At 36.8% G+C, this 15,842-nt stretch overlaps 1 protein-coding gene across 1 annotated transcript in view; it reads left to right on the top strand.

Moving 5' to 3' along the window:
• Positions 1-15,842, top strand: part of EPS8 (EGFR pathway substrate 8, signaling adaptor) — a 191,591-nt gene that overhangs the window by 113,563 nt on the left and 62,186 nt on the right. The window contains exons 2-3 of the mRNA XM_082665769.1: positions 8,068-8,141; positions 10,375-10,448. Of these exons, the coding sequence (XP_082521895.1) occupies positions 8,083-8,141; positions 10,375-10,448 (133 nt within the window). The 5' untranslated portion in view covers positions 8,068-8,082. The remainder of the gene's footprint in view (positions 1-8,067; positions 8,142-10,374; positions 10,449-15,842) is intronic.

Here is a 15,842-nt window from a genome sequence, read left to right as displayed (position 1 = left end):
AATGTTTGTTAGAATTCACCTGTGCAGCCATCTGGTCCTGAACTTTTGTTTGTTGGAAAATTTTTAATCACAGTTTCAATTTCATTACTTGTGATTGGTCTGTTCATATTTTCTATTTCTTCCTTGTTCAGTCTTGGAAGTTTATACCTTTCTAAGAATTTGTCCATTTCTTCCAGGTTGTCCATTTTATTGGCATAGAGTTGCTTGTAGTGGTCTCTTAGGATGCTTTGTATTTCTGTGGTGTCTGTTGTAACTTCTTTTTCATTTCTAATTTTATTGATTTGATTCCTCTCTCTTTCTTGATGAGTCTGGCTAATGGTTTATCAATTTTGTTTCTTCTTCTCAAAGAACCAGCTTTTAGTTTTATTCATCTTTGCTATAGTTTTCTTTGTTTCTATTTCATTTATTTCTGCTCTGATCTTTATGACTTCTTTCCATCTGCTAGCTTTGGGTTTTGTTTGTTCTTCTTTCTCTAATTCCTTTAGGTGTAAGGTTAGATTGTTTTTTTGAGATTTTTCTTGTTTCTTGTGGTAGGCTTGTATAGCTATAAAGTTCCATCTTAGAACTGCTTTTGCTGCATCGCATAGGTTTTGGATCATCGTGTTTTCATTGTCATTTGTCTCTAGGTATTTTTTGATTTCTTCAGTGATCTCTTGGTTGTTTAGTAACGTATTGTTTAGTCTCCATGTGTTTGTGTTTTTTACGTTTTTTTTCCTTGTAATTCATTTCTAATCTCATAGTGTTGTGGTCAGAAAAGATGCTTGATATGATTTCAGTTATCTTAAATTTACTGAGGCTTGATTTGTGACCCACGACGTGATCTATCCTGGAGAATGTTCCGTGCGCACTTGAGAAGAAAGTGTAATCTGCTGTTTGGGGATGGAATGTCCTATGAATATCAATTAAATCTATCTGGTCTATTGTGTCATTTAAAGCTTGTGTTTCCTTATTTATTTTCATTTTGGATGATCTGTCCATTAGTGTAAGTGAGGTGATAAAGTCTCCCACTATTATTGTGTTATTGTCGATTTCCTCTTTTATAGCTGTTAGCAGTTGCCTTATGTATTGAAGTGCTCCTATGTTGGGTGCATATATATTTATAATTGTTATATCTTCTTCTTGGATTGATCCCGTGATCATTATGTAGTGTCCTTCCTTGTCTCTTGTAACATTCTTTATTTTAAAGTCTCTTTTATTTGATATGAGTATTACTACTCCAGCTTTCTTTTGATTTCCATTTGCATGGAATATCATTTTCCATCCCCTCACTTTCAGTGTGTATGTGTCCCTAGGTCTGAAGTGGGTCTCTTGTAGACAGCATATATATGGGTGTTGTTTTTGTATCCATTCAGCAAGCCTGTGTCTTTTGGTTGGAGCATTTAATCCATTCACGTTTAAGGTAATTATCAATATGTATGTTCCTATGACCATTTTCTTAATTGTTTTGTTTTTGTTTTTGTAGGTCCTTTTCTTCTCTTGTGTTTCCCACTTAGAGAAGTTCCTTTAGCGTTTGTTGTAGAGCTGATTTGGTGGTGCTGAATTCTCTTAGCTTTTGCTTGTGTGTAAAGCTTTTGATTTCTCCATCGTATCTGAATGAGATCCTTGCTGGGTAGAGTAATCTTGGTTGTAGGTTCTTCCCTTTCATCACTTTAAGTATATCATGCCACTGCCTTGTAGAGTTTCTGCTGAGAAATCAGCTGCTAACCTTATGGGAGTTCCCTTGTATGTTATTTGTCATTTTTCCCTTGCTGCTTTCAATAATTTTTCTTTGTCTTTAATTTTTGCCAATTTGCTTACTATGTGTCTCGGCGTGTTGCTCCCTGGGTTTATCCTGTATAGGACTCTCTGCGCTTCCTGGACTTGGGTGGCTATTTCCTTTCCCATGTTAGGGAAGTTTTCGACTATAATCTCTTCAAATATTTTCTCTGGTCCTTTCTCTCTCTTCTCCTTCTGGGACCCCTATAATGTGAATGTTGTTGTGTTTAATGTTGTTCCAGAGGTCTCTTAGGCTGTCTTCATTTCTTTTCATTCTTTTTTGTTTATTTTGTTCCACAGCAGTGAATTCCACCATTCTGTCTTCCAGGTCACTTTTCCGTTCTTCTGCCTCAGTTATTCTGATATTGATTCCTTCTAGTGTAGTTTTCATTTTAGTTATTGTATTGTTCATCTCTGTTTGTTTGTTCTTTAATTCTTCTAGGTCTATGTTAAACATTTCCTGCATCTTCTCGATCTTTGCCTCCATTCTTTTTCTGAAGTCCTGGATTATCTTCACTATCATTATTCTGAATTCCTTTTCTGGAAGGTTGCCTATCTCCACTTCATTTAGTTGTTTTTCCGGGGTTTTATGTTTTTTCTTCATCTGGTACATAGCCCTCTGCCTTTTCATCTTGTCTATCTTTCCGTGAATGTGGTTTTTGTTCCACAGATTGCAGGATTGTAGTTCTTCTTCTGCTTATTAAATTTTAGGAACAAATATTTTTCTTCAGCTAATTGTTAAACCAACAACATTCTGAATTGAACATATATTTTCCCCCAAATTATGATCTTACCTGTAAACAGTGAAACATTTTTCTCAGAATTATAAAAAAAGAGGAGTCAAGTTAATTATTTTAAGTGATTACAAGGTATTGTGCCTTTAAGGCACAGAATTACTCTTTCTACATCGATATTGGCCTTGAGAAAATATTGTGCTTCCATATGGCCTAGAAATTATTGTGACACCTTCACAAGTGTTAGCTACTATTGTCATCATCATTATTATTACTGTTATCATAACAGTTTACTGTTATTAGTTTCCTAAATTTATTCACACACACAAATTCTTTATTACTAAATATTAGACCAAATGACACAGAGAAATAGAGAGGGTGACATCTCTACAGACAACAGTACTGGTAAGATGTATTGAAAAGTTACTCCTAGAAGACACAGAAGGAGACAGAATATGTGATGATTTAGCAGGTTTAAAGCACATTTTTTTGTCTTTTAGTAAATTAAGCACAATCACTAGTAGACCATGTCACGAAGTATTGGTAGAAATTACATTTCAACGGTCTTTGAGTTAAAACCCTAAATAATGATGGTAATCAATCTCCTCACCCCTATCTTGGTTATAACTTAGACCCAGAGATGTGACTTAAACTGAAATTGAAATACAGATACTTCAAGATAGGTACACTCAAACAGACTAACAAAAACTTAAATAAACAGAAAGGTGTCTGTGACATTTTTCTGAGAGCACAAGTCATTGTGTGGTAGCTAGATTGGGTAGACGGGATTCTAACACTGCGTGATGACTACAAACTCATTCATCAGTTTGAAAATTGATACCATACGCAAGCAAGAGTGAAGAAAAGAAACGGAAATATAAATTGTTGTTTATTTATTTATATTTGGGATCTTAAACTTTCCAGTACAATTTTAACTTGCTGGTTTAGCCTTAATATAGCCTCATTTGTTTCTGCTTACCATGATTTTCATACATTCTATTTATTTTCCTTTGAAAATTTCAGTGTTCAACATTTTGGGTATGTTGAACTGAGATCTTAAATTTACCACTTTATTTGCTGGAGAAAATAAGGAGAAAATTATAGTAACTATGACTTACAAGAAATGTTTTCATAAGGAAACTGATATTCTTATTTCAGATTTGTTGGAAGCTATTATGAAGATTTTAGTGTACACTTTTTTAGAATTAAGTAGTTAATGTAGTAGAGTTAACTGAATTTGTGAGTCCTTAAAAGTAATGAAGAGGGCTTCCCTGATGGCGCAGTGGTTGAGAGTCCGCCTGCCGATGCAGGGGACACGGGTTTGTGCCCCGGTTCGGGAGGATCCCACATGCCGCAGAGCGGCCCGTGAGCCATGGCCGCTGAGCCTGCGCGTCCGGAGCCTGTGCTCCGCAACGGGAGAGGCCACAACAGTGAGAGGCCCGCGTACCGCAAAAAACAAAAACAAAAACAAAAACTTAATGAAGAAAAACTTTGTCTCAGTTTTTAAGTTGTTTTAAGAGTTAATAAAAATAAAAGCAGCTAATTTCTCAGTAAGACTGATGGTTCTTCTATATTATATATACATATAGTCCATATAGGTATAAATTGGATATGTCTCTTAAAAGCCTAAAGGGGAGAAAACATTTGTAATTGTTTCCTTTGCAAGGTGTGCCCTGTGTTGCTGTGTTTAAATATCTGAAACGTTCTATGTTGCTACCTGAGCATCTCTGACAAATGACACTATGGTTGCCAAAGAGAAAAGTTTCTATATTTAAAATTCAGTTTAGCAAATCAACATTTTCTATTCCCTTTTATTCTGTTCTCTTATTCTGACAAATCACTATTTTAAAGCAAAACAAACCCCAAATTTATTTGACTGTCATGAAGAATTAAACATGAAAAAGATGAGACGGTTATGGCTATCTCTTTTCACTAAAACCACCTGCTGTGGGTTTAAAATGCAAACTAGATCAAAACGACTGCAAACCCTGGGGGTTTAATTTATGTGCTGAATGAACCAGCTTGTTTTAAAAGAATACTTCTTTTTTTTTTTTTTTAACTTTAGAAGAAACTTGTACATCTATCTCATTTGATCTTTCACTAGCCCTGTGAGCTAGAAAAACCAAGAATTATCTGTATTTTACTGATGAGAAAATTGAGACAGAGGCTTAATTGACTTCCTTTCGGCTAGTTAGTGCCAGAAATGGTGTTAAAGTTCCAGGCGTCTGTGAAAGCCTCTGTCCTAGCCTTTAGCTCTAGATCCATAATGTTATCCCAGGCCTCTGTCCTGGCCCAAATTCCAGGACGTAACAGTGATGTGCTCTCTCTTGATTCTGTAGACTTATGAGAGCCAATTGTGAAATATTTAGGATTTTGTAAGCTGCTGTTAAACCAATGCTAGCTTGAAATGGGCCATGGTGGGAATACTTATACCAAGGAAATCAGGAAGTACTACAAATCAGGGGTTTATTTTTCTCCGGAGAATTGGTTTACCTCTGTACACTGATTGTATCTAAGTATAAATTGAAGGAAAATAAACAACAATAATAAAAACAAATGATAATATAGTATAAATGTAATGTAATTTTATGGATGCGATACTTGGTTAGAGGTCAATATTTCTTTGTTCCTTAATTTGGAAATTTGCTTCTAAGCTGTGAATAAATATGGACAAGACTTCAGGAAAGGTTGAATTAAATGAGTGTTTTGGGCTTCCCTGGTGGCGCAGTGGTTAAGAATCTGCCTGCCGATGCAGGGGACATGGGTTCGAGCCCTGGTCCGGGAAGATCCCACATGCCATGGAGCCGCTAAGCCTGTGCCACAACTACTGAAGCCTGCATGCCACAACTACTGAAGTCCGCACTCCTAGAGCCCGTGCTCCGCAACAAGAGAAGCCACTGCAGTGAGAAGCCCGCGTGCTGCAACGAAGAGTAACCCCCGCTCACCACAACTAGAGAATACCCGCACGCAGCAACGAAGACCCAACACAGCCAAAAATAAATAAAATTTAAAAATACTAATAAATTAAAAAAAAAACTTGAGTGTTTTGAGGACCTTTATAAATCCTATCCATTCTTTAAGAACTAGGTCAAGTCCCAGCCCTTCAAAATATTGACAGTTGCCTTGCTTTTCCTACCTCAGAACCTCTAGTAGGTTTAAAATAGAGCCACATACATTGGGACTTACTTACTGTGTGTTTCATATGGATTGGTTTTGTCTCCTTAAGAATACAATAAACTCTTTGAAGAGTAGGACGTGGACTCCCCTTCCTTCTTTCTTTATTTGAATTAATATTTAATTCAAATATTAAATATTTTGTACTATTCTTACTGCTTAAGAAACAGCAGTCCTCAAAGCAGCTCTGCCCTTATGGAGCTTAAAGTCTAGTGAAGAATCAGGAATTAATTTAAACAAATGAGAAATTACAACTGTGGTAAATACTTTGAGAAATTGTGTATTGTGCCGAGAGTATCTGATAGTGGTGGGCTTTTATCTATTCACAGAGGTCAGTACATGCTTCCCTGAGGACACGGTGATTGAATTGAAATGTGAAGAATGAGAAAGAATTAACTGGAAGTTACTAGGTCTTGAATGTTCTTTATGCAGGCTTTCTGTGCCCTCCCAATCTGAATTAAGTTCCCATATTATATACCCCCCAAGTGACCCTGAATTTTCCCTTTGTGATAGTAACAACAATTTAAAATTTTACATTTATTCACTAAATGTTGTTTTTCCCACTAGACTATTGGCCCAAAGCTAGGACTGTGTCTCTTTTGATCACCTTGGTAGTGCCAGGATCCATCACAGTACCTGACAATTAACTCACACAGTAGTTGTTAATATTTCTACTCTTTGCCTTTGTCTTATAATAAAGCTGGCCTATGTCCTACCTACCTCTCAGTTACTGAAAAGACATAGTAATGTAATGTATACAGAAGTCAGAAAAGTAAGACAAGATCCAAAATAGTTCAGTGCCACAGAAAGCAGGAAGGGCCACATGTTCAGGGGTGAATAGAAGTAATTCAGGTGTAGCTGTACTGTCGAGGAGAAAAAAAAAGGCCGTTGGATTTGGCAGTAAGGAAGTTTTACTTATTTGCATTTATCTTGTTTGAAGGAAATTTGTTTAATTTGTGAAACAGATTAAAAATGGTTTCTGAAGATAAATTTATGGTGTTAATTTAAAAAGTTGTTTTCTGGTGAAAAGTAAAAGTTGTGTAAATGAATACCGTCTTGAAAAAAAAGGTGTATCCAAGTGTATATATAGGATGTTGTCAAATGTACTTTGAAAGAAGGAAATAAGAAAATGGAAGGAAGGGAGGGAGGGATGGAGGAATGAAGGAAGGAAGAAAGGAAGGAAGGAAGGAAAACTAGATACAGGAAAAAAGACTGGAGGAAATTGACAGGACTGTTAAATGGTTATTTTTATTTATTTATTTATTTTAACATCTTTATTGGAGTATAACTGCTTTACAATGGTTTGTTAGTTTCTGCTTTATAACATAGTAAATCAGCTATACATTTACATATATCCCCATATCCCCTCCCTCTTGTGTCTCCCTCCCACTCTCCCTATCCCACCCCTCTAGGTGGTCACAAAGCACCAAGCTGATCTCCCTGTGCTGTGTGGCTGCTTCCCACTAGCTATCGATTTTACATTTGGTAGTGTATATATGTCCATGCCACTCTCTCACTTCACCCAGCTTACCCTTCCCCCTCCCCATGTCCTCAAGTCCATTCTCTACGTCTGCGTCTTTATTCCTGTCCTGCCCCTAGGTTCTTCAGGCCTTTTTTTTTTTTTAGATTGCGTATATATGTGTTAGCATACGGTATTTGTTCTTCTCTTTCTGACTTCACTCTATATAACAGACTCTAGGTCCATCCACCTCACTACAAATGACCCAATTTCGTTCCTTTTTATGGCTGAGTAATATTCCATTGTATATATGTGCCACATCTTTATCCATTCATCTGTCGATGGACACTTAGGTTGCTTCCATGTCCTGCAATGAACATGTGGTACATGACTCTTTCTGAATTATGGTTTTCTCAGGGTATATGCCCAGTAGTGGGATTGCTGAGTCATATGGTAGTTCCATTTTTGGTTCTTTAAGGAACCTCTGATGGTTATCTTTAAATGATGGGGCTCTGGGTGATATTTTTCCCCTCTGTACTTTTTTGTATTTTGTGCTTTTCCATATTTCTCAAGTTTTTTAATTTTATGAGCTTATATTACTTTCATAATGAAACATTAAACAGAGTAACATTTCATAAAACTGCCAATGATGAGGTTGAGGGGAATACAGAATTATGTTTCTGTAGTTAGAGGGTTCAGAATTATATTTAAAATTTTTCTTTTTTATATTTCCTTACAATTTTAGTATATTAATGTTAAATGCCAATTTAATCTTTGTTTATATGTCCATCTGTACTTCTGGAGCCTGAGCTCTTTGCGGGTGGAGATCTTTATATTTCTAGCATCATCCTGGAAGTGACACATATTTTGTTGAATGAAAAACTTTAAAACTGAGATGTCTCAACCTTTTTAATGCCTTCAATCCATGTACCTTTCTTTTTTCAGAACATTAAAGTCATAATGAATGGTCATATTTCTAATCATCCCAGTGGTTTTGGAATGTATCCATCTCAAATGAAGTAAGTTGGAAATTTTATAATTTCTTGGTTTTTTAAATTTGATTTGGTGGTTTTAATTGTGTTGTATTTTCAATGAAAAGATCTCTTTCATTTCTTTATGTAGTTCATTCCTCAATGTATAATTTCTTTCTAACACTAAGATACGTTATTGTTAAAAGTTTACTGTGTCTCTTAAGAAAAAGATGGTTAAGTAATATCAACCCCAATGATAGTGATCTAATAGAAGACATTTGGTTCTGGTATTTTATGTATTATTGCTTTCCATAGTTGCATACATACTCTACTTCATAGCTTTCACTTTCTCTGGAGCATTCTTTTTTTTTTTTTAATTAATTTATTTATGGCTGTGTTGGGTCTTCGTTTCTGTGTGAGCGCTTTCTCTAGTTGCCTCGAGCGGGGGCCAGTCTTCATCGCGGTGCGCGGGCCTCTCACTGTCGCAGCCTCTCTTGTTGCGGAGCACAGGCTCCAGACGCGCAGGCTCAGTAATTGTGGCTCACCGGGCCCAGTTGCTCCGCGGCGTGTGGGATCTTCCCAGACCAGGGCTCGAACCCGTGTCCCCTGCATTGGCAGGCAGATTCTCAGTCACTGCGCCACCAGGGAAGCCCCCTGGAGCATTCTTTTTTTGTTATTCATAAAATATTTGCATTTGAGGAAAGTTAAATGTCATCTAGTCCAGTCTCTCAAGATATTTACCATTGGGTAAAACAAAAAGAGACAAGTTCCTATGGCTTTAGATATAATTTGAAATCACCGCCCTGACTTAAGTGGCCGTTGCCTTATATATTGCGGTTAATATTGTTGTTATTTTATATTGGCCATCATGGTATAGAGTTCACTATTTTTCACAACCACGTTATTCACATTTTTCAGAACCAGGTTGTTCACATTGCTTCACCTTCCTCTTTACAAAGATGATTGCAAATCCCTTTGGTGTTGGTCGGTAAGAGACACCAGGGGAGTATGTCATGTACTATCTTCATCTTGTCCATCAATTTATTCAAGCCAGAAAGTTTTGCCACACCCTCAATTTTTTTCTTTTTCTTATAACAAATATCCATTTAATCATGAATTTATTATAATTTCTTCTATTAAGGAACTCTTGATTCTATCCCATACTATTCTTTCTTTTCTAACTTTATTTGTGGCCTTTATCTCCTACCTGAATTTTTGCAGCACCTTTCCATCTGGTTACCTTGCCATTAATTCCTGGATTATCTTTCTTAAAAAGTTGTTTGGATCATGTTACTTCCCAGTATAAAGATATTTACTCCATCTAGAGAATAGAAATTTAATCCTTAAGCCCTCTATTTGCCTTCCTTACTTCTCGAGTCATTCATCTCTTCCAATCCCACTAGATGCTTTTCCCCTCGGGCGTCATGCTAGTTCTTGAGCCAGATCTACATGCTTTTTCCTCACTTAATTCTCCACCTGCCTCTAGAGCTGCTTTCCATTCTTTTAGATTCTGCTTAAATGCCAGTGAAGCCTTCTTGGGCATCCTTATAAAAATTTAGTCCTTATTTGATGTTATATCTATTAGTTTAACCCAGATGTCACATTCTGTTGTAACCATTTTACTTGTTTTATTTTATTTTTATTTATTTATTTATCTTTTTTTAACTTTTTTTTTTACTTGTTTTATTAACAGTACCCTCCCCCCGCCCCGCCTTACCCCTCATTCTTCTAGATTTTAGGGCTTAATAAATGTTTACTGAATACATTTTAAAAATTCAAATAATATGTTTACTTCACATAACAGCAACAGTAAGCTAGAAGTACCAGGTAAAGCTGGTCAAATTTAATGATACCGGGTTATTTTCATTAACTGCATTTTAAGTATTTGTGAAAGTAGTGTCTGTTTCGTTACAGTCTAAATGACTGAGAACTTTTTATGGTTGGGTCACTGCTCGCAGCTCAATTCAGTATGGCAGACTTAAATTTTTCTAAGGCAGCTTCAACCTTGTTGAATCCCCTTGGCTGCGGTTCTGACTTGATGCCTGAGAGGTTGCCATTTGTACCGGCCTCCATCCACGGTGGGTCAGGATCCAATAGCCTATTTCTTGACTGGATCAGTATCTGGCTCTATTTTACAGAGCCGGTTGTATAAACTCTATATGTTCTTTAAAAACACATGGTGATTGTGGTCCACTGGAATTTTTATTTGTAGTTTTGACATTTTATTGCTTACTTTGGACTTTAACTCGGCACGATGACGTTTTTTTTTTTTTTTTTGCAGTGGCTACGGATCACCACCCACCTTTTCCATGGACAGAGAACACAGTTCAAGAACAAGTGCAAAGGCTCTCTATGGTATGTTTGTGTATTTAATGGGGTATAATTCTATTTCTAACTACTTACTTTTTATGAATGACTTGTTCAAAGCCGTAGCTTGAACCCATGCCTTGTTTATATTATTGGGAATGAAGTAGCGATTGATAGATAAGGATTATTTTAAAAATAATTTTTACAGAAGCTACCAATGCCGTTAATCTCTGCTGGCTGTCATACAATTTAGAACTACAGATGAAATGTATTCAGTACTTTCTAAGGAGTCTTTTTGCATGGTACCAGTACCTTAGGTGGATTTTCCCATCTCATTATGTATGATATGTTTGTTTAGGTAGTATTACAGTATGACCAACAGCCCTTATATAACTTCTTTCAGCTCCTTCTCTAACTTCCATTGTCCTCCCTCTATTGTCTCACTTATAAATACTGGGGTTTTTTTTGTAAACTTCAAATATAAAATAGAAGTCAATACTACAAAGAAGTTAAGGACTCCTGAAATATACCACATATGTTTAGGAAGGCGTTTGCTTTCACAGGGTCTGCATGGCCTTTTATTATTATGCAGCCATAAAGAATGAGACTAGTATTGAGCAAAGACACTGGAGCCAGACGTCCTGGGTGCAAATCCAGTTATCAGCTGAGCAAATTACTTTACCTGTCTGTCCCTCATTTTGCTTGTGTGTATAGTGGAGATATCTTGTAGGGTTGACAGGAGAATTTAATGAGTTAGTACATGTAAAATGCTTTGAACAGTGCCTGGCAAGCAAAAAACACTGTATATATTTGCTATTATTGTTATTATCTACTATAGGAACCAATAGCATTTTCTAAATTTGAAATTCATTTCTTTTTACGTCACCTAGAGCTACAGTACCTTGGCTGTGGTAAGAATGACTCATTCTAAGGTTTTGTGATTCTTTCTCTGCCTATATGTCCAGTGACTAGACTTGAGGACTCAAATTATACAATCAGAAAATGGATTTTATACCGTACACAGGTACATTTTCTTGTGGCCTTGTCAATCTGATTAGCGTTGGTTTCAGTTCTCTTGAGTACGATATTGTGACATTCTTACCATGGCCTAGTCATTATGAACTGTATATCTAGAGTATATACTCAACAAATACTTATTTTATGATTAGTATGTGCCCAGCACAGGGCCAGTAACATATGGTCCTTGACCCTAAGGGACTTGCACTCTACAGAATGATTTGAAGAAACTGAAAAGGGAAAAACTTTTTTTGGTTTTTGCAAAGATAATCAATTCCTTCAGTCTTTCATTTCTAGACAGAAGGTTATTACGTGTTTCTGTGTGCTTGGCCATGATCTTCACAGTGTCTGTTTCCATGTCCTTTGATTCATTTCAAAGATGAATAGGAGATGGTCATTGCTTGTGCACTGTCTTGGTGAGGTAGACTCGTGCATGTATTGTTATAATAAAGTGCTGGATAAGCTTGGATGGCAATGTGTATGAGTTGGAGGATGTGGGCAGGGTCAGCTCTTCTATGTGGGCAGGGCAGGTAGGCAGGAGGGATTTCATAGAGAGATTCAGCTCTGAAATTCTCCAGGCATTTGTGGGGCTGGAGGGTGCTGTAAACAGCTGTATGAACCCTTTTAAACTAGACTATAAGCTCTCTGAAGGTGGGTCACATTTGCCTTGGTTACTTCAGGATTCCCTAAGCTTAGCAGAGTGGCTAATGTATAACTTATGCTCAGTAAATAACTGTAGAATGAATATAATGCATCAATGAGTTGCAAACAGTTAAGTGTTAACTGGAGGGCTCAAGGTGGTGCACCGGGAAATAAGATGGGAAAAATAAACACGGACGACATTGGGAAAAATCACGCTAAGGCATTTGGACATTGTTTACAAGGAATGGCCACTGAAGTGTTTTAACTGGGGGAATCATAGGTCATATCCATCTTGGATCACTCTGGTAGCAGTTGAGCATGGATTTGATGAGCATGGATGGAAGTAGGTGGATCAGAGACCTAAATAATGTAGGTAAGTCAGATATCTAAATAATAGCCTGAAGATTCTTGTTAAGGAGAAAGAGTATTAATCATCTCACAAATACCATAGATCCCAAAGTCTATTTTCAGAAAGCTAAGAAAGGAATAAGGAATAAAAAGTAGTACTCACCTGCAAATGTTAATGTTTATTTTGTGTTGGGAGCAATTTCATAAAATCATAGCTCCAATGATTGAATCTTTAGCTTTTAAGCAGTAAATTTTTATTTCTCCCCTTTTACGTATAAAGCAAGCTGAGGCTCCTTTTTAAGGTGAGGTAATTTGTCAAAGTCACAAAACTTTAAAAATCTTGATGGTAAGAAAATATAACAGTCAATCTTGTGTAGTGTGAAGCCAATGAACAGCATATTGGTAAAACAGAGGACATAAATAGAGGGATGGAAAGGGGCAAATGCAAGAGACATTCGTACGGACGAAAGAACACTCAGCAGTGTATTAGGCTTACAAGTCAGAGGGTTTTAAGTCCCTTGAAGTTGCAGGTAATGTTTCATTCCTCCTTGTAGCTAATACTCACCTCTCCCTCCCAGCTTGCTGTCCACAAACACACACACACACAGTATGCCTTCTCTCCGACAGGCTCCCAATAAACGCCTATGGAATGAATGGTCAGATGCATGAATGACAGTGGAGAAACACGTCCAGGTTTTGAACAAACCTTTGCAATGAACAAATTCTATTTGAAGTTTTAACTATATTTAGTTAACATTGGGAGTGTTTAGCCTCCCAATCTGCGTAGTTTTTTGTAACTAGAAACTTGGTAGAGGAGAGATTTGTAATGTCATTTACTGTGTCACAGTGTGTGCATTTTCTTGAAGATTTCTCCTTTCACAATGATTAAACCAGTTGAATAAATCCTTCAAGAATTCATTTGTTTTCATGGCTGGTACGTGGACTTCTCCGGGATATGAAGGTATTACTTAGTGCACTGAAACATGAGTTTCACGGTAATGACCACTGTTTTTTTATACACCGACCACAGGCTAGTCACTGTATCAGGAGTTTCATGCAACTTGGTCTTTTTTATGAGCACACTTTTCAGTCTGACCCCATAATGCGCCATGCAGATTGCTTCAGGATGACTCTCGGAGAGGCGTGGGTTTGGGAGGCCAAACGATCTGTGGCTGAATCATGGCACTTTCTACCAAAGGGCTGCCATTTTGAGCAAATGGTTTAGCCTATTGGTCCCAGTTTCCTCAACTACAAAATAGAAACGATAATAATATTGTGGTAAGTTTATAGGAAAAAATAGAAGTAATGAGCCTCTCATGGCAGTGAGGAAGGGCATAGGAGAGTCACTTTTTGTCCTGGGCCCTCAGATTCATCAAGGCTCTCAAATTGAATATTTTACTGTCACCTCCAAATGATGTTATACATCTAATCACAGTGATACTTTGACAGGACCAAGGGGTAATTTTCATCATATGTTTTTAAGCTTACATTCCAGATATCACTAGAAATTTTTTTTATAAATCCTGTAAATGCAAACTACACGATTATGACAATACGTTAGCTTCTTTTAGATATGTGTTAGTTTATTCAAGGAAAATGGTTAAAATGTGCTGCAGTTTTAATAACCTTATACTGTCCTTTCTTTATTATTGTACAAGAAATGTCAAAGCCAGCATGTCAGAGGCTCTGCGTCATTAAAGTCCCTGACGACATAAATAGGAAATACGTATTAATTTTTCTCTTCTACGGTTTCTTTCTTTTCTTATCTCATGACAGTAACATTTCATTTGTCTGCTGTTAATCAGGGAATTGAAAATGTTATACATTTTTTTCTGGCTAACCTGCTTGTCAATGCCTTTAAGCTTTAAAATTGCTTTTAAGGAACATGCTTGTAAAAAGTATTAAAACATTCCCTTCTGTTGGGGCGTGGCTCCTGTAACCTCTTGTCCATGACTCAGAGGGTCAGTGGTGTGCACACGAGCTTGTGTACTGCCATGTGCTCAGAGGCTGCATTCCTTACCTTTACACCAGATCATTCAGAATCTTTTCCCTTTGGAGTATTTGAGGCTGTTTTTCCCATGTGTCTGCGTCCCAAGCAGCTTTAATAACCCCATGTGAACTTTTCCCTGTTGGTAACATGCCTGCTTCTAGCATTGCTTCTGATATGTGTGGGCTGAGAAACTAATAGGAAATCTTGTGAGTAGTGTACATGGGTTCTGAGTGGGGAATTGAGAGACCTCCCCCTTATGCATTAAAATGTGCAAATTTGAATATTAAACATTGTGACGTCTCTGTCTGCCACTCAGAGGGCTTATTTTATTTAAGTGTGGATTCTCTGCTGTGTGCTGAACAGCTGAACTTCCTAGAAAAATAACTTTCCTTTAAATTAGATATTGCTGGATTTGGAATATGACCATTTACCTTAAATAATCAGCTGTCTAAAGTCATCCTGTCTCCAGAAAAATGTAAGTTTCACAGAATTATCATTTAGTAATACTTTATTGTCATGACCAACATTTATAGTATTGTTGGGAGACCAGGTAGTGAAAGATAAACATGACAGACAGGCACTCTCTCGAGTTTCATTTTACCTTAAGTTTGAACGTTTTTGTGATATTAGCAAGTAGGAAAATATATTTGGTTTTTTCCTGATTTTCTTTGTTCTTCTCAGGGAGGTACTGGTAAGAAGTGAGCATAAGTAATCTATAAACTATACAGTTCATTCTGTATAATTGACTTGACTGTACACGTTCCTGTATTTTTACATAGTGCTTGACTTAACTTTCTCAGAGCAGTATTCCTGAATATACCACTTTTCTTAATAGATATCTACCCCACGTATTGTTCTTTTTGTACTTATCTTTGTTTTTCTTTCTGTTTCTCTGTGTCTCCTGATCTTGGTTTGGAACTAGGCTCTCTGTTTACTTGTCCTAACTGAAGCTCAGGCCAACTCTTATACATTCAGGTCGCACTGAAGGGTTAAAACCCACTTCTCTTATCGCCATACTCATTATTTACAAAGTGTGATTTACTTGGAAAAAATAAATATTCTAAGAAAAACCTTTTTGAAATTCTTAAGAAGTAAAAGGCCCTTGATTATATACTGTCAGGAGGTTGGGCGATGGTAGAGTCAAAATTCTGCTTCATAGAGTATGTCAGCGCACGTGACTCAGAAAGACACTTTGGCAATTTTTCCACCTCAGCTGAAAGTTTTAAAGCTTCTTTTCTCCTCGGGGATAAGCTATTTTAACGACTTGTTGGACTGGCCAATACAATTAATTCTTAAATAATGTAGTTTTGTAAAAATGACCTTGATTTTAAAAAGTTATCTTGTTCAGATACTGATTTGTCAATCCGTGATTATAGTTGCCTAGATAATGAGAGCTTATAATTTTTACTCAGTGCTTCTTACTGATTCCCACTATGCCACCTCTC

This window comes from Grampus griseus (assembly GCF_964374135.1).
Source record: "Grampus griseus genome assembly, chromosome: 11".
Classification (NCBI taxonomy): Eukaryota; Metazoa; Chordata; class Mammalia; order Artiodactyla; family Delphinidae; genus Grampus; species Grampus griseus.
This window is presented reverse-complemented; position numbering and strand designations above follow the sequence as displayed.